This window comes from Amphiura filiformis, chromosome 15 (genome assembly GCF_039555335.1).
Source record: "Amphiura filiformis chromosome 15, Afil_fr2py, whole genome shotgun sequence".
Taxonomy (NCBI): domain Eukaryota; kingdom Metazoa; phylum Echinodermata; class Ophiuroidea; order Amphilepidida; family Amphiuridae; genus Amphiura; species Amphiura filiformis.
The window spans coordinates 8,676,475-8,698,228 of NC_092642.1; the positions used below are offsets into that span (position 1 = coordinate 8,676,475).

At 37.8% G+C, this 21,754-nt stretch overlaps 1 protein-coding gene across 1 annotated transcript in view; it reads left to right on the plus strand.

Moving 5' to 3' along the window:
• LOC140171209 (nucleolar protein 6-like) overlaps window positions 1-6,017 on the plus strand; it is a 41,805-nt gene extending 35,788 nt beyond the window's left edge. Inside the window, exons 17-22 of the mRNA XM_072194422.1 lie at window positions 792-889; window positions 1,603-1,727; window positions 2,110-2,199; window positions 3,733-3,927; window positions 4,612-4,713; window positions 5,226-6,017. Coding sequence (XP_072050523.1) covers window positions 792-889; window positions 1,603-1,727; window positions 2,110-2,199; window positions 3,733-3,927; window positions 4,612-4,713; window positions 5,226-5,390 — 775 coding nt within the window. The 3' untranslated portion in view covers window positions 5,391-6,017. The remainder of the gene's footprint in view (window positions 1-791; window positions 890-1,602; window positions 1,728-2,109; window positions 2,200-3,732; window positions 3,928-4,611; window positions 4,714-5,225) is intronic.
• Window positions 6,018-21,754: the final 15,737 nt, after the last annotated feature.

Sequence of the window (21,754 nt, forward strand, 5' to 3'; positions counted from 1 at the left end):
TTGCCAAATGTTCACAGGGCAGCTATTGCACTTCTATTACTGAGCAGCGCAGTGATTTATAGTTAATTATAATAAATAGTGATTTATAAAAAAAAAAAAAAGCGCAGTGAATTATAATGCACTACGCACAGGCACAACGCCTAGACATTGATCCACAAGCCTCGGCACACTTTACAGTCGATATAACAAATAAAATATGTGAAACTAGTAGTAGCTCATGTATGCAAAAAATAACAATACAATGGGCTGTTGAAGGGCAAATCCATACACCCCCTATGGAAGACATGATCTTGATCTCCTACACCCGGGGTGTATATTTCAAATTCAGGTAGCCCCACACTTCCTGTGTGGAAGATTAAAGTCACGTCTTCCAAAGTGAGTGTATGGATTTCAAATGGAATAGCCCAATTTTTGTCAAGACAAGCAAGAATGTGAAACTTCACAGTAGCTCTTACATCTATATAACTCACCAAAAATGTGTAAAACTTTGGTAGCTCATATCTGCAGTCAATACATAACTTGGCATTTTGGTATGTAGATTGGATGGTTTAAGCTGTGCCCATGTCATTTCATGTATCATAAAAGTCTTGACTTTTCTACTATTGTACTTACCACTTTAGTAGAACAACACAATTTCAATTAAGGATTCTTTTAGGATGAAAGTGATACAGTTACAGCAAATTTGTTCTGGGTTGTGATGTGCAAAGAATAAAATGTTTCATTTTCATTCCAGCGGAAAATTCTTCTTTTATCAAGTAACAAGTGATTGCTTTTCGGTGTTTTTTTTTCAGTTCTCCCATGTCAGGTTTCCTGCATTTCCTACAGCTACTCAGTACATATGATTGGAATACTTCACCTCTGATTGTCAATCTGAACAATGAACTCACAGGTTGGTTTAAGCCCTGTCACAATTTTATAATTTATTTTCATTTGCCAAAGCAGCATGCCAGTGTGTAAAATAGAAATGTGAAGTCATGAACTTGTTTATCCATTTTTTTGGTGACATACCTTGTTATAGTTTCATACTGCTATGCAGTACTTCATCAGACTGGCAACCTTGCATCTTCTTTTCTGAAGTTGCTAACGTTGGTGGTGCTAGAAGCTGGTCTGAAATATTCAGTCAGTAATAGTTCCCCTCTTCTCTATTCATGGTGAACTATTTCTTACTGGATATTCTCGACCAGCCTCTAGCTCCACCAACAGTAGCAGCTTCAGGAAAGAAGAAGCAAGGTTGGCAGTCTGATGAAGTGTTGCGTAGCAGCATAAAACTGTAACAAGGTATGTCATCAAAAATGGATTTATGAATGCGCACTTTCCTTTACTGCAGGAAGTAACTTTTGGGGACATAACTTTTGGTTGGTTTCATTTGACCAATGCAATTCTGATAGAAATGTGATTTGACGTGTACAGTTTCCCATTAGATCATCGCACTCTGCCATAAAGCCAAGGTCAAAGATCTTACATTCCTTATTTGGAATTGTTCTGGGACTGATAATAATCAAATACTCTCTAGCTGGGTTTGGGGACACCTTTGCAAAGGTTGGTATTGCTGACCATGTTCTTTAATTGTTAACATTGAATTTATTTTGTTGCTAATTAAAGATGGAGATTATGATGAAATCAAGGATCATTTCAATCATCACCGATCACAGCTACCAAAGATGTTCATAGCTACACCAATGGATAAGCTGACTTCCACATGGACTAAAGATATGCCTACATCACAGGTAAAACACAAAAATTACAAAGTTGCTTGAATGATGTCAACAGATGCAAAGCTGTGAATTTGTAGGAATCAACATGTGATTAATAGTTCTTGGTGCTAGGACAATTTGAAAATCCTGGTGGAATTGAAATAATTCATGTATCTGATGGGTTTGAGATAATTTCACTCAATAATGGGATCAAAATCAAATGATCCTTGGAATATTGTTGTTCATGGTCTTAAAAACAACTAGCTGATTGCTCCAGCCATCCTATTACAGTATCAGAATTCTCTTATAATCATGGTAATAAGTACATTCCACCTTTTTGTAGTGCTTGATCAAAGTAAACTTCTGGTATAATCTGGTGGATTTGATTATATGTATTGTTTGTTTTTGTTACTAGATATTGCAGCGACTGATTGTCCTTGCTAAAGAATCACTGCAAGTTTTGGAGACACAACTCAATGAGAACAATCAGAATGTAGACACCAAGGTAAGAGATATTCAAGATTTGGCAAAGTGGACAAAATGTTGTCTTATCTTGCCACAATTTCATTGAACATTTCATCAACAGTATCAGTATAATTCAAAATATTGAATTTAGTATTGCATTTGTAAGGAGATCAAGGGGTATGAGTCGGATGTCGCTAATATTGTTTTTGAGATATTGGCATAAACAATGTTCAAATTCTTAAATTTTATATTGTTTTCAGTCATTGATAAATTGCTCATAACTCGGTAACTAGATGTTCGATTTTGATGGCGTTTGCATAAAAATGTAGCATTTGTAAACTGCAAGAAAATGATGTAAACAACTTCTAATTGAAAATTGCCAACATGTGACTCATTCCCCTTGATCATGTCAATGTGCCCCGCTCTGACAAAACCAGGAACAAGTCGCATTTTTGACATTTCATGATTGGAATAAAAATGTAAGCACTAGACAATAAGCTTTAAAATGTTACCAACATTATATATAAAGCATCAATTTCAAGATATGGATAATTTTGTAAATGATGCCTTCGACTGATTGTCCTTGCTAAAGAATCACTGCAAGTTTTGGAGACACAACTCAATGAGAACAGTCACAATGTAGACACCAAGGTAAGAGATATTCAAGATTTGGCAAAGTGGACAAAATGTTGTCTTATCTTGCCACAATTTCATTGAACATTTCATCAACAGTATCAGTATAATTCAAAATATTGAATTTAGTATTGCATTTGTAAGGAGATCAAGGGGTATGAGTCGGATGTCGCTAATATTGTTTTTGAGATATTGGCATAAATAGTGTTCAAATTCTTAAATTTTATATTGTTTTCAGTCATTGATAAATTGCTCATAACTCGGTAACCAGATGTTCGATTTTGATGGCGTTTGCATAAAAATGTAGCATTTGTAAACTGCAAGAAAATGATGTAAACAACTTCTAATTGAAAATTGCCAACATGTGACTCATTCCCCTTGATCATGTCAATGTGCCCCGCTCTGACAAAACCAGGAACAAGTCGCATTTTGACATTTCATGATTGGAATAAAAATGTAAGCACTAGACAATAAGCTTTAAAATGTTACCAACATTATATATATATAGCATCAATTTCAAGATATGGATAATTTTGTAAATGATGCCTTGACATTTTTGCTAAATTGCTATTCTGAGTAATGGGCCAATTTGTTTCCTGCCTTACATAGGATTGAATTGGGATTATCATAGTTCAACTGTTATTTACTGATTAAATAAACTTCTTTTTAATAAGTACTTTCAAGGATTTGAAAGTCCACTTAGTCCCAGAGTCAAATACCATGAAATTAAGAAGTCCAAATTCCAAAATTTCATTTGTTTATGGTAATGTCATCTTTAAAGGCCTGTAAATCAAAAACATGTATGGCGAATTGTTCTGGTTTTTGTTGGAGCTGGTCACAAATTTGCGTGCTTGCTTGGGTGTATACCTATCGTATTATGCTTCGGTTTGACATGCATGGTACATACATTAATATGTGATGTATCATCTTGCCTTTGTAGCAAATATTCCGTCCTCCACTCGACCCCTATGATGTCATCATACACCTTCGACACAAGCTGGTACCTAGATTACAGGAGTCTATAGATACACCAGAACACCTCCAAGCAAGTGTGTCTATAGCTGGTAGCTCTAAGCTCAGACATCTACCAGTGGTGAACTTTGACCCAGTGGACTGCTTCATCAATGATTTGCAGGTAATTTGAGACTTGGAAAGTAGAAATACCTTTTATTTTTTATTTAGTAGAAGGACATTAAACAATGTTTATGACTACTTGCAACGCACTCGCAATTGCACTTGGTTACATGATACCTATAATCGTTGGAAGAGAGAACTTGTAATGTTGCGTCTTAACATCAGGGCAGTGGCACATACCTTGATTGGTTGCTGACATTTGAAGTTATACATATTTTGTCCAATTGACAAGACTTCAGAGTCAGATGCAACATTTCAAGTTTATCTCTGCTGGCGGCTGTAATAGATTCATGTGATCAAAGTTAACAATTATTTATCATTAACGAAAGAACATAATCATGTTGATAATTGAAACATTTTGCTAGGCAAATCCAAATTGTTTTGAGCAGTGGATCGTATATGTGATGGAGAGAGATCCACAATCCACTGCTCAAAACAAAAACATTATCACTTCTGGGAAATGTCAATAAGCTCTTTTGCGAGAAAAGCAGTGGATCAAGTCACTTGTGATCAAGCTGTCAGACCCGATGGCGATGCCTGGATTTGCCTAGCAAAATGTTTGAATTATTTAATCTACAATCTTACAAATGTATCTATTTATTGATATCATGTTGATTGAGAATTGGGAGTAATCAATGTAGGCCTATATAGTAACCAGTTCATCTGTTTTTACTTGTCTACACAGGCAGCATATGGGGAAATGGCTCTATTCTTTCATGACATGCATGGTGGAGATTTTGTGGCTGTTTTGTGGAAACCTACAGCTTTCAAGCCACAACCCTTCAAGGTGGGTAATTCCTTGTGCTCATATGATGGAGCAATGGAGATCTTGTTCTCATCATGATCCACAGTTGTCATCACTATAAATAATCTGGAACCAATTGTGAAAGACTTCTCAGATTCCAGAAAAATACTGAGAGAGTGGAGCAAATATTGTTCACTTTATTGTTAAAGCTATACCAGATAATGGCGTTGCTGGGGTTGTAACACTTTGAAAAAAGTCTTAAAAAAACACTTTGAAAAAAAGATCCCCATCTTCTTTTTCACAATTGTTTAATCCTTATGATTATCCGCTGTAAAAGCAAGGCTTGTGCAGGTCCTTCAATTGAAAGTCCTTGAATTTGAACATGAGTTTTCGAGCCCTTGATGTTAAAGATAGGAAATTAATGATTAAAACATTCATTCCTCCAAAGTAATATGACCAGTATTCATAAGGTTTAAAAATGTCTTTAAAACCTTACAACCAATTTTATTTTAAAGTTTTTTTGATATATTTATTTTTCCTAAACATTTGTACAGGTGAAACATGCACAGGGTAAAATTCCCAAGGATTCTTCTGTAGATGGGAAAGACCGTACCATGATACCAAACCTGGAAGCCATTGTGGAAGATTTCAAGATTCTGGGGCAAGGTCTAGTGAAATCGGTAGAAGTGAGAACTCACAACATAGAGAAGTGGATGTGAGCATCGCCCCTGGTTTCATTTTGCACTTGATGCAGTAGTGCTAGTATGCTGCATTGTATATGCTGCAAAGGATTTATTTTTTGAAAGTTGCTCCTGTGTCTTCAGAAATTGCTGCTGGTTCTTGTAAAATTCCAGTGAACCAGGAGCAATGTTCAAAAATAAATTGCTGTTGGTTCCAGTCCGCTTACTTCAAGGCTTGGTCAGTCTTCATGTTTTATAATATGTTTGTATATTGCGAATTGCTTGTGGTTGACAGATATTACTTCAATTTGCTTGTATTTGACAAAAAACTATGACAGTTGATTCAGGTTCTCATTTCATACATTTGGATCTAGGAGTACGATATTAGCTAGCACCTGTCCGCCGTTCATTTTGCTCCCTTGACTGTCGGCAAAATTAATGTTTGTGACATTATGCTAATTTCTAAAATAATAATAAGTTCTGTGATCTCAAAATAAGACCAGATAATAAATCAAGGCTATATATAGCAATAGGTATTTGAACCATACTGCAGAATATGGGCATGTTGCCCATGGGGGTCAACGCAAAGTAAGGAGTATAATCGCAAACTAAAAAATAACGCAAATAGCACGAGCATACACAAAAGAGACTTACGCGTAAGATGGCCAATGTAAGCCAGGTGTGAAGCTGTACCGCCGCCAGCTGAATTCAAAATACGCTTAGAGAGCACAGGCGTGAAATATTCCATTCTTATGTGTTATTAATTTAGAGGTTTAAACCTTTGATCTCAACACAAAAATTTGCGTACCTGGAATTTTCAGTCGACACTTCGACTTTCATCAGCAGACTGGCAACTCAATTCAGAGGTCAGCGACCTTTGGACACTTGACCCCAAAATCGGGTCGTCCACTCTTGGTAGCTTGTATCTGCCCCCGTCTCTGTTCAGCGATGGCTGGTTCACTCTGATATAGATGGCCTCCTTCACACCACGCTCAAAATATCTGGGTTCCTTGTCCAGAATTTGAACTTTGTCCAAGTCTATGTGATGGCCGGGAGACTCGATGTGAATATGTTGGGAGACCTCAGGCGAGGTGGAGCTGGGGCGACGTGTTCCAAAAATCTAGTGCGAAGTGATCTTTCTGTCTCGCCGATATAAGATTCGAACACTGACCCTTACGGGTTTGTCCTTGGCATGGAATAAAATAAACCGGCCCAGCTATATCCTTCTTCTCGGTTATGTCTTTTGGGGAAACAAGCAGTTGTCTTAGCGTTTGGGTAGGCTTGAAACTCGCTCTTATCCCGTAGGTGCCAAAAGTTCTTCTAAGCGCCTCGGATGTACCTTTTATATAAGGCAAAACCACTTGTCCCTTTGTCTCAGTGTTAGTCTCACGATTGACTTTTTCTGTGTCTTTCTTGTCTTTCTTTGGTTTAACAGCTCTGTCAAACGCCCAATTGGGATAGCCGCAATTTTCAAGCGCAGCGTTGATGTGCGACTTCTCCTCCTCCTTGTCTACAGGATTTGTGACTATGCAATCAGCCCGGTGATATAAAGTTTGAATGACACCAAGTTTGTGTTGGACAGGGTGATTAGATTGAAAATTCAAATATTGGTCCGTATGGGTGGGCTTACGGTAGATCTTAATCTTAAGACTCCTGTCTTCTTTGATCACAGTGTGGGTGTCTAAAAAGCGAGGGCGCCATCTTCTTCACCTTCTGTCGTGAACTTGATATCAGTGTCCAAAGAGTTGAGGTGGTCTGTGAACTCCTGGGCATATTGCTTATATACCTAGAGTGTATGACCCGATTTTGGGGTCAAGTGTCCGAAAGGTCGCTGACCTCTGAATTGAGTTGCCAGTCTGCTGATGAAAGTCGAAGTGTCGACTGAAAATTCCAGGTACGCAAATTTTTGTGTTGAGATCAAAGGTTTAAACCTCTAAATTATGTTTACTACCAACACAGATGAACTTTCATTCTAATTATGTGTTATTAGTTTATGATTTGAACTGACTGAACTCTGAGGTGCAGAGGTCTGGTTTATGTTTTCGGGGTCAACTTTTGGACAGGTAGCTTTGGTGAAAATGATGAGCACTTGTCAAATCCTAGCTAAGACCCTGTAAAGGAGAATGTGAAAATCATCAGAAGGATGGACATGGCATTTGGAGTTGTTAATAATTAATTGAGGAAAATGGATTATCATTAAAATAAGTTTTGTCTTAACAAATTGTTGGTGTGGACATAAAACAGGTACCAACTACTCATCTTTCATTGGTTAATACTATACTATGAAAGCATAGTATTCAATGTACTTAAAAATAGACTTAAAAATAAATAAAAAAATTAGTTAAAAACATGTGATTATGTGTAGTAATAAAAAAGCTTGGTTCGATATCAAGGGATATTATAACATTTATTTATTGTGATATGTAGTGGCTGAGGTTACCATTCTGGCTGCTTGTAGAGTCTCTCACTTGGTTGCCAGTTTGTTGTCCATAAAGATTCCTAAATCAGTTTCTCACACAGAGCTGCTATAAAGTGTAACATCCCTTTTCCGTAACCTTTTTTTTAAATTTCAATTTTGAAATTAATAAGTTCATAAAAGTTCATTGCGAAAATAGCTCTGTCTTGAATCTGTTAGAAACAGGAAAACAATTTGATTACTAGTGGATAACCAAAACTTTGTTTTCCACAGTTGGGTAAACCGAGGGATTTTATCCTCCAACATGGGTTCCCAACATCTATCTATGCTGTTGTGCTGTCTATTCAAGTTCACTCTGCTGGTGTGTTTTTGGCTCTGAGCGAAGCTAGACAGAGCCTAAGTGACCCAAACCATTAGACAACCAATTCTGGCGTTGGTTTTTATGCTAAGGATGTTTGTCTCTTTGATATGTGGTCTTGAAATTTGTTTCTAAATTTTGCTTATTTATTTTTTAATCGATTCCACTCCAGGTGGATTTCAAAAACTGTTGATAAAATATGATTTTTTGGTAAAAAAGCCACGATGAACGAGTTGTTTTGTGGTACCCCGTGTGTGCTAAATATTATTTTGGTCTGTATAATTTAAGTTGCGTGAATGTGACGGAAACCAACGGAGGGTAATTTCGTAAGATTCAGTTCAGATTCGGAAGTTATTTACTATTTCATAACTTTTCTTAACTATTTCTTGACAATTTAAATAAAGAAATAGTTGAGGAATGTCAAAAAATGGTCAAGAACATGTCTAAATCTTGAATAAATCTGAACTAATGAATCGGGTAAATGAATTTCCTAGTGGACTATTTTTCCTTAGCAAGTGCACATATTTTATGACCTCCATATTTGTGCAAAAACACGGACCGAAAGTCATGAAGTCATGCAAAATGTTCGTATTTAATCACACTCATTATAGTTTTGTTAGAATATAGTTAAAAACAGTCTATTTAATCATATTGTGGACATTATTTTGAGGAAAAATTATATTTTCAATGAGATTTTACTTTACCCCACTTCGCAAAATTGAACAACTTCCGTATTTTTCCATAGCAAAAGCAGTCTAAATTAATGATGTTCCACTTTGCACAACAATTTTATACTTCAGAATATCAAAGATTGATATGTTTTCTCTTGAAAAACAACATGGTTTTTAGGCCAGAACTTCTTAAGAAATTAAAGGTTTATTTGATCGATGTTACGTCAATGTTCCCCGATCTCGCCATGATTTTGGACTGCAGTGCAGCTTGCTTGCTTGTTTTATGTTTACAAGCAGAGGTCATGACCTTTTGGCGTATTAATCGATTCTGATCTGTTCTGATTGGATGGTCTCAAGGTCGTCACAGTTATGAATGAATAATTCAAGGTCATAAGGGGGGTGGGGGGGGGTGGCAGTACCGGTATTAAATAGAAAAGTTCAAAATAATGTTAGATGATGAACATAATAATAATAATTATTAAATTCAAATGTGACTGAAATTAGTGGTTTCAGAAATCATTGATTGCAAGTTGCAAAGTTTCATGTTTTACTCTAGGCTGTGCAATATTTAGGGGCTGTGCAATAATTATGAGCCCTGGGGGAGGGTAAAATTGGGGGGGCAAGAAATTTTGGCGAGCCAAAGGGGGCAAGCAATTTTTGGCAAGCCGAGAGGGGGGGGGGGCAAGCGATTTTTGGCACACATTCAGGGGGCCGCGCCTTTTTAATAAAACACTCTAAAATGGCTTGGGAAAACAGTGCGGAAACGCTTAAATATGCAAATTTTCCTGCTCGCTGCCCTCGCAAACATACATCTAGACCATTTAAAGTTTGGAATTTGGGATCCCAAAATTTTGCCATGTTCAAGGGGGGGCAAAAGAATTTTTAGCGGGCGGGAGGGGGGGCAAGTGATTTTGGCAGGCCGAGAGGGGGGACAAGCGATTTTTGGCGAGCCGTTCGAAATTTTAGCCCGGGGCTCATAATTGTTGCACAGCTCAATCATGAGCTAAATTTTGAGAGAAATCAAAAGGAATGGCATACCCGAAGGGGGGGGGGGGTCAAAATGTGATGAATCATTGCTTTTATATTGCGCATTATATATATCAATTTCAGTCATGTAGGCCATGTTATTAGGCCAAAATAAAACTTTGAAGAATGTCTCTCGTGTACAAAAGTATGGGAAACTGAACATTTAAAACCACTTTTTTAGGATGAAGGGAGCATTTTTTCAAAAAAAGTCTAAAACAGGTTTTCATGTCAAAAATGGTCTCTTTTGGGGTGCTAAATCTGCTAAAATGTTTGTCGTCCTGAAATTTTAACCAAAAGCACACTGACCGTCAAGGCCCAGGATGGGGTGCGGTTGGTGGGGTGGGGAGGCAGTGGATGCCAAGCACAAAAAATGGTTAATTATTGCCTTATTGATCTGCTTCACATATATCAACATCAGCCATATTGGTTATGTAATAAAGCCAAAAAACATTTCTTAAGAGTGTCTCTTGTGCATAAAAGTATAGGAAACTTGAAACTTTAAAGCATGTTTTTTGGAAGAAGGAAGCACTTTTTATTAAAAGTGTAGAACAAGCCAGGAGCTTTGAAATGTTCTTTTTACCCTCTGAAATGGCCTTTCCTGTGGTGCTAAATGTGCAGGAACCCTCTGGACCCCACCGGGGACCCTTATGCGGGCCTCGGACCCCCCGGCCGTGCTGGAAAAGAGCTCCGCTCGCTATGCTTTGCAAGTTCAGGATTCTTTTGGGTCAGATCCATGTGGCTAAATAGTAATTCCCAAAATTAATTGATGTATCATTGTATGCTCTGCAAATGAGATAGCTACCAACCGACCAGATGTACCCATTGAATGTAATATGTCACATATACTCAAATGATTTCACCTGTTGCACATTCGACTTTCACTGTCACCAAAAAGCACAGAGCCACAGTACCATTGGTGCTCTTGTCTATTAAAGTTCACTGGTTGTGATGCACTTGGCTGACTGAAGAAATGTCCATTGTTCCAATTTGCCCACCAAAATATAAAGTCTTGCTAATTAAACTAAGAAGACAAACTAACAGTTTTGATGGTATTAATCATTTATTACTAACTAGTTTCGTGCACTAGGCACTCTTCAGATAAATGATTTAATTTTCAATGGAACAATAATTACTGGCAGAAACTCTATATGCACGACGCTGTCAGTGTGCGTGTGTAACGCTGCAAGACACAATTTTTTGACACTACTAAGACATGTACGCAAGTTTGTGGCGTTGCTAAGATGCAAGGTTTCGCGCGGAAAATATTATGATACAAAGTTTTTTGATAGGAATTGTTTGTCATGTCTGCATGCAGTTACAAGTGCCTTTAAACTTGTTTAAAGTTGCCATTGATGGTTTGCATAGTATGAAATATTATTCCCATAGACATAGGTTGCACCTGTATGAGGCGGGTTATATTCTTTGGCATGTTTCAAAGTTTTCCAAGTGATAGTGGAATTAATATTGTTCTCTTTCAGCTGCCATATGTGTTTGCTAAGTTCATTGCTGGATTTCTTGTCATTGTTCTTGAAGGACGTTTTGTGGTTTGCATGATGTATTTTAAATGTATTAGCGGTAAGGCCGACGTATGTTTCAGCTGGCTTTCTGTCATTGGTTCTGACCGTTGCTTGGTATACGACGGATTGTTTTTGGCAGTGGCTGAGCATTGGGCAATGGGCATTCATTTTGTTTTCTACAGTTACAGTTTTTGGATTTTGGCTCTGTGTGCTTCTGTTCTGTTCTGCTTCTTTCGTTAAGATTGTCTTATTATGTCCATTGATGTTCTGTTTGTCGTTTTGATGTACTGTTTGTCGTTGCTCGTGCAGTAAATGTCGTTGCTCGTGCGCCATGAATGATATTCAACAAGCCGGTACGGCTTGTTGAATAGCATTCATGGCAAGTGCAGTAATTTCTCATACAACCCGAAATAAAGCCATCCAATATTATTATTATTATATAATATAAAGCCGACTGAAAATCACAAATGCTGTTTAGGGAGTTTTTTAATGATCTCCATCCAGCTTACGAATTTCCACATAAAACAAACACAATACATGTACTGAATCCAGTTTGGCTTTTGTAAGCTTTTCAAATTCTTCACTTTGCCCCAGATACAGGGATGTTTTTGATGATGCTGGGTGGATGGTTAGATTTCCTGTGGACGTACAGTGGTATGTTGTTTGGCTTGTTATAAGGCATGTGTTTTCTGCTAGATAGGTTCAAAGTTACGTCAAGGAAGTTAACCATCTTTTTGTTTGCTTCTATGGTGATCTTTAGGCCATGTTTTTTAAGATGTCACAGAGGTCTTTTTTGATGAGTTCTACCTTACGGGGGGATGCTGTGGTGATTCAAAGGCCATCGTCTCTGTATAGGCCGAATATGTTGCCGTGCTGTTGGGTGATTAGGTGGAGGAGGAAGGAGCTAACTAACTCGAAGGATTCGGCGCCGTCGTAGCTTCCCATAGTAATGTCAAAAAGGTTGGAAGATGCTTTTTTACCCCAAGGTTCTTCTGAATAGAATAAGCATGACTTCTTGGCATGTATGATAATAGGTCTCTCATCGTCAGTGATCTGCAGCCTAGACGTGCAGAAGAACTGGACGGCACATCTTTACTTGTTGTCAATGCTCTTGATAAAGCGTGACTTACTTCCCTCTTCTTCTTGTGGCTTGTTTTGCTGTAACTTTGTACACATAAATTTGTATGTATGAACACATTAATTTGTCATGCTAGTCTTGCTAATTATATAATCATGATTTAATTGCATTTTAAAGAGTGATAGTTTGAATGTGTTTCATGGCTTTGTTCATTGTTTATGAGTTCAAGTTTTAGTTCACTTACCACTCCAGCTTCCGGCACAACCTGATATGTGACAAACAGATGCTTGCAATTATTTGGACAGTATTTGCACAAATCATGCTGGATTACAAAGATCGCAGCATTGTGGTGTTGACTTAACTTGGGGTGCATCATATTTCACATAATCTCATAATTTCATCTATAGTTCAGTAAAATAAAAGCTTATCTTTATGTTTTTCCTGAAATATTAAAAAGTTAAACAAAACAGGAAATGAACACTATATACAGAGGAGACAACATCTATAGTGCTACAATAAATTAAAACGTTGGGTACATATTTAACATTTGGGTCATTCAATGATTCTATGATTGGTTCAAATACATTCAAATTACTGTGAAAATCTTCATCTCAACAAATTACTTTATACATTATATTAGGCCTATCTGGCAAAATATGCATTGTTGTACACTCTGTCATTCCTAAAGCCAAAATAATCTGATCCCTTATGCTGTTAGTTGCAGTGACTGTAAGTGCCATGAAAGGGCAGTCAGGAGCTATTGCACGCAAGGCGACAGTCTGTTGAAAAGCTGGTCGGAAGTCTTTGCCCCTGCAATATATTGATAAATATGAGATAAGGAATGATATCATAAAATTGGGTGTTATCTAGATCTAGTGTTTTGCACACTTGAATGATTATATAATAATAATGCTATTAATTTAAATTTATGAGGATTGAGGAAGTATATCATACATAAGTAAATTAGCATTCGAATGCCAAAATTGTTGAATTGTGAGTGTTACATCCTGCTTTTAAACACCATTCTCTTGCCTGGAAGTTTGTGGTGCCATATGTGACCATCCTCCACAACTGAGCCCGGATGTTGCCAGTGCCACTATTGAGATATGCTCCATCGAACTTAACAATAAACAATAGGAAATAAAGGATTTATTGACTTTTTTATTGATTTTTCACTTCTTCAATGTCAAGTATTATAGACATGATATACATCATTTTAAAGCTAATTTCAAGCAGAATATTTTGGTTGAATATCTCAAAAATGATGATTGGCGACTTCAGGGCTCAGTTGTGCTGAAAGGTCACATATGGTATGGATAAATACACTCTCAAAATATTGGTAGCTCTCAAGGATGCCTTCATGGTTGCTGTGGATTCCAGATTTCTTAATAAGATTTTAAAGCTTGTTGGGCTGATTTTGAAGCCTGTTGGGCTCGTCGATGACTTGTATTTGAGCTGTGGATCAGTTCATTGTCACCATAATCCGTTCCCGAATTATACATGTATAATTTCTTCCTTATACATTTGTGCAAATGCTTTCGGTTGCGACATCTCATCACTCCAGCTTCTGTCTTGAAAATGTAAGATCTGGGTGCTACTTCTTCCGGCACAACCTGATATGTGACAAACAGATGCTTGCAATTATTTGCACAGTATTTGCACAAATCATGCTGGATTACAAAGATCGCAGCATTGTGGTGTTGATTTAACTTGGGGTGCATCATATTTCACATAATCTGTAAGTCAGAAATGCTGTGCAAGAAATTTACACCTACATGGGATGTCACAAGAGCGATATTTCAGAATGACAGCAACATCTGTTTAAGGTCGCTTCAAAGAATTGATGATGTGGTAATATAGTGTGGACTGTCCCCATCACAACCAGCCCGGCCACACTCTTGAACAAAATCTTCAATCGAAAACGGAACACCAAAGTTAGTCGCTTGTCTTATGTCTGAGTATTTACACCTAAACTGAAAGCCACAGTTCAGGCAATAACAATAACATTACAAAACACTGTTGGGTTTTAGAAATTCTGACAACAAATGATATCATATCACATAATAATTTTGCTATTGAAATTTCATCTAAAGATTAGTAAAATAAAATGTTATCTTAATAATGTTTTTCCTAAAATATTAAAAAGTTAAACAAAACAGGCGATTGCTAGCCAACTTTTAAAGAGGCGTTTTGTAATGCATGTAAAATGCGTAACTCGCAGAACCAATGTCTAAATCAACTTCAATTTTGAAGCTTTGTTGATATCAGGAAAATAAAAGGTTATCTTTATAATGTAAAAAATAAACACATGTAAGTCCTAATGTACAGTACATGTCCAATTTCATGCAGTGGGGTGGGCAATGCTCAGTAACACTACTGACTGAGTAATGTTTCTTTTGACTAAACTTCCCTGCCTCCCCCTCCCCCAATAATTTTTTACCTACCCCCCCCCTCCAGTGAAAACTCAAAATTCCCACTTTTTGCTGCAATATTGCACAGAATTGGTTGATTTCCCCCTGAAAAATTTCCTGGTGCCTGGCAAGTGCCTCCCACCAGCATTCTAGAATTTTAGAAAATCCCATAGGAAAATTGCTGAAAAAGGGGCCTGTGCCCCCAATCAGACCCGGTCCCCATAACCCCCACCCCAAATCATGGTTGGTACCCCCCATATGATGACTCACACTTCACCACTGTTGCAACTTGTGAGATTGAGAGTTCTTGCAGCTCTGTCAACAGTGCCCACTCAAGTTGTCACATTATTTTCAAATACTTTTTGTGTACAAGATATGCTTTGAAAATTCACTTGTACTACATGTAGCATCATACACAAATACGCTCTATTTAACATCGGGATAAACATGTTAATTTCTTGTTGAACACTCAGTCACTTACCAACTCAATTGGGTTGAGTTCACAATGATGGGGGGGCTGCATAGTACTTCATGTCCTGCATTTTGGCCAGTTTATGCAATTATCATATCATCACCATATGGAATTTGTTTCCTATTAGCCAGGCTTGATTGTTAGCTTTTCTCCATCCCTTTCTGGGCAGCAGTTCTTCCTGAGCACTGTGATAGGAGGCATTGTCCAACACAATCACACTGGGCAATAGTTGTTCAGTAAACCACCGTTCATATTTGGCAGTGTTCATCTCACCATGATAGTCTCCCTCTGATTTGCTCGCCTGAAATATTAATCCAGCTCCGTTGATGAAGCCATCCTTATCTCCGGCATGTGTTATTATTAATCTTTTGTCTTTGACACTTAGGTTCTTTAAGCCTGTGCTCAGACCTTCCATAAAGGCTTGCCTTGATGTTATGATATTATTATCTGTCCAAACTTTCTGGCGTACATGCACTTTATTTATCCAACTTTCATCTGACAAGACGATATTGCGATTTGTTAAACAGAACAGGCGATTGCTAGCCAACTTTTAAAGGGGCGTTTTGTAATACATGTAAAATGCGTAACTCGCAGAATCAATGTCTAAATCAACTTCAATTTTAAAGCTTTTTTGTTGATATCAGTAAAATAAAATGTTATCTTTATGTTTTTCCTGAAATGTTAAAAAGTTAAACAAAACGGGCGATTGCTAGCCAACTTTTGAAGGGTCGTTTCATAATACATGTAAAATGCGTAACTAGCAGAATCAATGTGTAAATCAACTTCAATTTTGAAGCTATTTTCATGGATATCTATTGAACCGTATATAACCCTAAAATCCAACCCGCCTATCACCAACACAACTTTTTAGGTGACGGATGCCCCTGCTAAATCCGAATGGTTCGTCATTGTCACTTGATTTGCTCGACAATGGTGATGTTGCGGACCGGGTTGAGAAATGCTGTGCCAGAAATTTACATCACGAGAGCAATATTTCAGAATGACAGCATCTGTTTTAGGTCGCTTCAAAGAGTCGACGGGGTATAGTGTGGACTGTCCCCATCGTAACCAACCTGGCCACTCTCTTGAACAAAATCTTCAATCGAAAACGGAACACCAAAATTAATCACTTGTCTTATGTCTGGAATATTTACACCTAAACTGAAAGCTACAGTTCAGGCAATAACATGTACAACACTGTTGGGTTTTAGAAATTCTGTCAACACATGGGTCTTATTTGTAGGGGCAGTGCTTTTGTGAAACATAGCAACAGGTGACAGGATCGTACCAGGATTGGATACACGGAAATGAAAATAACTATATACAGAGGAGACAACATCTATTATAGTGCTACGATAAATTAAAACTTTGGGTGCATTTTCAACATCTGGGTCATTCAATGATTCTATGATTGGTTCAAATACATTCAATTTACTGTGAAAATCACCGTATAAACAAGTTACTTTATACATTAAATTAGGCCTATCTGGTAAAATATGAATTGTTGTAGATTCAGTCATCCCTAATGAAGAAATAATCTCATCTCTGATACTGTTGGTTGCAGTGGCTGTTACTACCATGAACGGACAATCCGGTATAATTGCACATAGTGCCCTAATTTGTTGGAAAGCTGGCCTGAAGTCTTTGCCATGAACGGACAATCCGGTATAATTGCACATAGTGCCCCAATTTGTTGGAAAGCTGGCCTGAAATCTTTGCCCCTGCAATATATTGATAAACATGAGATACAAAGAAATTGGGTGTTAACTAGATATAGTGTTTTGCATGCATACTTCAAGCCACACTGTACATGAGTGTGTTGCTGCCCACAAGCTGCATGCATGCGAAGTGTTCCACAATGGACATGGACAAATTAGTTGAAAGTCTTGTAATAATAATAATAATAATAATACACATTTACTATAGCGCCCCACCAATACCCAAAGGGGACAACATCTATAGTTATCTGGGTTATTCAATGATTCTATGATTGGTTCAAATTCATTCAAATTACTGTTGAAATCACCATCTAAACAAATTCCTTTATTCATTTAATTAGGCCTATCTGGTAAAATATGAATTGTTGTAGATTCAGTCATTCCTAATGAATAAATAATCTCATCCCTGATAATTTTGGTTGCAGTAGCTGTAAGTGCCATGAAAGGACAGTCCGGAATTATTGCACGTAATGCGCCAATTTGTTGAAAAGCCGGTCTGAAGTTTTTGCCCCTGCAATATCTGGTAAAATATGAATTGTACTGTAGATTAAGTCATTCCTAATGAAGAAATAATCTCATCTAGTCCCTGATAATTTTGGTTGCAGTGGCTGTAAGTGCCATGAAAGGACAGTCCGCACTTATTATTGCACGTAATGCACCAATTTGTTGAAAAGCCGGTCTGAAATCTTTGCGCCTGCAATATCTGGTAAAATATGAATTGTTATAGATTCAGTCATTCCTAATGAAGAAATAATCACATCCCTGATAATGTTGGTTGCAATGGCTGTAAGTGCCATGAAAGGACAGTCAGGAATTATTGCACGTAATGCGCCAATTTGTTGAAAAGCCGGTCTGAAGTCTTTGCCCCTGCAATATCTGGTAAAATATGAATTGTTATAGATTCAGTCATTCCTAATGAAGAAATAATCACATCCCTGATAATGTTGGTTGCAGTGGCTGTAAGAGCCATGAAAGGACAGTCCGGAATTATTGCACGTAATGCGCCAATTTGTTGAAAAGCCGGTCTGAAGTCTTTGCCCCTGCAATATCTGGTAAAATATGAATTGTTTTAGATTCGGTCATTCCTAATAAAGAAATAATCACATCCCTGATACTATTGGTTGCAGTGGCTGTTACTGCCATGAACGGACAATCCGTTATAATTGCATGTAGTGCCCCAATTTGTTGGAAAGCTGCCCCTGCAATATATTGATAAAAATGAGATACAAAGAAATTGGGTGTTAACTAGATATAGTGTTTTGCATACTTCAAGCCACACTGTACATGAGTGTGTTGCTGCCCACAAGCTGCATGCATGCGAAGTTTTCCATGATGGACAGATAAATTAGTTGAAAGTCTTGTAACAATAATGCTAATAATAATAATATTAATATAATACACATTTACTATTAGCGCCCAATACCCAAAGGCTTCTAGGCGCTTTACAAAAAATTACAAAATAACTACCAATTAAACATGGATAATAGTATATACAGCCATTGCAATGGTAAACAACAAGATTAAAAGCTAAAAACACATTCATTCAAAATCAATGTCAATATAAAAAGTCACAGAATTGCATTAGTCACTAGGATTATTAAAATGGTGAATTTTGAGCTGATGATTTGCTCAACAATAGTGATGTTGCGCACCGGGTTGAGGATAGACTGGACAGTCTCTGACTTGCGTGTTGCCATTGCCCGCCATTTGCGCGGGGAAGTGATGCACACCATACGCAATTGTCACCTTGACGAATGCGAGGTATTAAGAGATATACAACCATTTTTTTTTAAATTCCAGTTAGAAACAAGTGCGTCCTGCGCGCATGGATTATACACCTTCAGTGTCATGTAAGAGGTGGGCATGCAATTTGCAGCAAAGTGGCTATAAAATTTGAGATGTACACTAATAGCGTGTTTCTATTGAGAATCCGGAATTTTTCCAGTGAAATTGTTAACCGGGTAATAGCGGAGAATGACGGCTAACGGTCATTTTCTATTGGGGACTGTTATCCGGAAAATGCAAGCAGCCGTAGCCCGATCGTCACACTTCGTGATTTTGCCGGAGAAAGGTCATATCTCAGGTCATTGCAAGTCTTGTATGGTTGACGATGGCGATCGTAACTTGTTCCCTTTTAATGGGAATTTTAACATGTTAATTCTACCTTCAAATGAATCTTGGAAGATAAATCCGTCCATGCTACACAGAAAAGATTAGCCTAGCCTACAAAATACAAAACACGTTGTAATATTGAAGTTGTACATGTATTCCAGGCTTACTAGGCCTATATCGGCATACACACAGGCTGCACTGCGCTGCAATCACTGAACATGCTGAAACCTTCTCAGGCCCTAATAGGCCTATTCCTTCAGTTGTCCACACGAAAAGAGGATTTTCAGCAATGATTTCTGATTTATTAATAATCTATACCTTAATGTATGCCTTTTAACAATATAAATTTTTTTTACTCTGAACGAAAGTTGTACGTCGCATTCGTCAGCTCAGCTCCAAACACATACAGCTGATGGAAACAAAACAGAACACACGTTGCGATCATGACGGTGACCGTGTCAATTTCCGATTTCTCTCCTGTAAGCGCAGTCTGTCGGAGCGATGTCAGTTTACATTGGCGTTATCCGGATAATTTCTCCGCCATTATCCTACTAAAAGTAGGAGTAATTCCCCGGAAAACTCTCCCCGCTATTATCCGGAGAATAGCGGAGAAGGTCAGTTTCTACTGGGCACAGTTAATCTCTTAGCCGGTTTTTATCCGGATAATGGCCCCAATAGAAACACGCTACGTTGAACTTTCCAGATAATTTCCTGCACAAGTAAGTTTTCAGGCCTCCTGCTGATAATCGGGTGCTTCACACCAAGGTGATGTTTGCTAATTAGCATCAGGTGCTTCAGATCTTCAACATTGATTGAAATGCTGTGCAAGAGACCTTCATTTACATTGTGTATCTTGTATGAATTCGCATGTCACACCAAGGTGATGCTAACTAATTAGCATCAGGTGCTTCAGATCTTCAACATTGATTGAAATGCTGTGCAAGAGACCTTCATTTACATTGTGTATCTTGTATGAATTCACACGTCACACCAAGGTGTGGCGAACTAATTAGCATCAGGTGCTTTAGATCTTCAACATTAAAATGCTGTGCATAGAAGCCTTCATTTACATTGTGTATCTTGTATGAATTGGTATTACACAGGTCACATGAAGTTGTGGCTAGCTAATTAGCAGCAGGTGCTTCAGAATTTCAACATAGGAATGCTGTGCAAGAGACCTTCTTTTACATTGTATTTTTAATATCTAAAATGAATCCAGCATTGCTGCATCTGTGTTTCATGGCTGCAATGCCCTACTGTAATACAGGATTGATTCTGTCTCATCTCTACCGGTGCTCCCACTGACCTGGACATTGACAAACTCATCCAAATACTGAAATTGTTCTGTCACATGATCGAGTTCGATATGAGCACAACTTGCTTATGGCTTGACAGCAATACCGGGATCAGAATTTTTGAAAATTCAGCTTTTAGAACAAAACACTGGGCAGTATATAAATACATCCCTGGCTGCAAAATGTGTGACCGTAATTATATACTGACAATCTTAATTTTGTACCCGATACTTCTTCTCTCCTCCATGGATATTCCCATTGGGATCATAGTCCATAATAGTAATACAGTACTTCTTCTGCTGGTCCATTATACTTGAGAGCCACATGATAAGGGAGTCCATATTCCGTGATCTTCAGTTATCATCTTTGCATTTGGTCTTATAGAGGAAGCTCTGCCAGAGAAGTTCTTCTGAGGTCAACCAAACCTGCCTGATTATCAAATTAATCAGTGACAAGTTATCTCTGAATTTGACAGGGGCTAATTGATGTTTTAATGTTATTGCATCAATTAGAACCTGTCAAATTCTGAGATATTCTTGTCACTGATTAATTTGATTACCAGGCAGGTTTGGTTCATCCTAGAAGAACTTCTCTGGCAGGGCATCATCTTTAATGTTCTTTAAATACTTGATATGTGTGATCTATAAGTCCCCCTTAAAATCTAGGTCCTTTTTTTTTTTGGTGAGTGTCATGGAGGTTATCTTTTGAAACAGACAAATAATAATGAAGAAGTGAAAATGGAAAAATAAATTAATGAACAGAATGAATAAATAGGTGAAAAATTAATAAATAAATGAATAAATGATAAGAATGAATTAATGATTTAATAAATTGTAGAAAGTTGACATTATAATGCTGGATGTTGGATGGATTTCTGAATTGAAAATTATCCACACACCCTATCACATTGCATTAAGGAATTTAGACATACACTACAAAATTCCTGGCGGCAGAATGACTACATCGCACTGGAACTCTGCAGTCACCACTGCCGTCGCTCCATAATAACTTACCTTATGGCGACCGACGGAGTCACTACAGGAGAGTGACTACATCGGAAAAAATGCAGTAGGGTACTATGAAGCAGTGTCACCATGCAGTGACTACAATTGCTGGCCTACGATGTGTTACCTGCTGGATGCCGCATCGGCGACTCATAAGGTACACCACTCACTAGGTTCCTACAGTGGTCCACTTGTAGTCACATCAAAGTGACATCCGTATCCATTGCCCCCATGCATCACCTGCTCGGTGCCCAGTCGGATAACTTCACGGTGATTATGCTGCCAAAAGGTGGTTGACCGAACCCTGTTATGAGTTTGAACAATC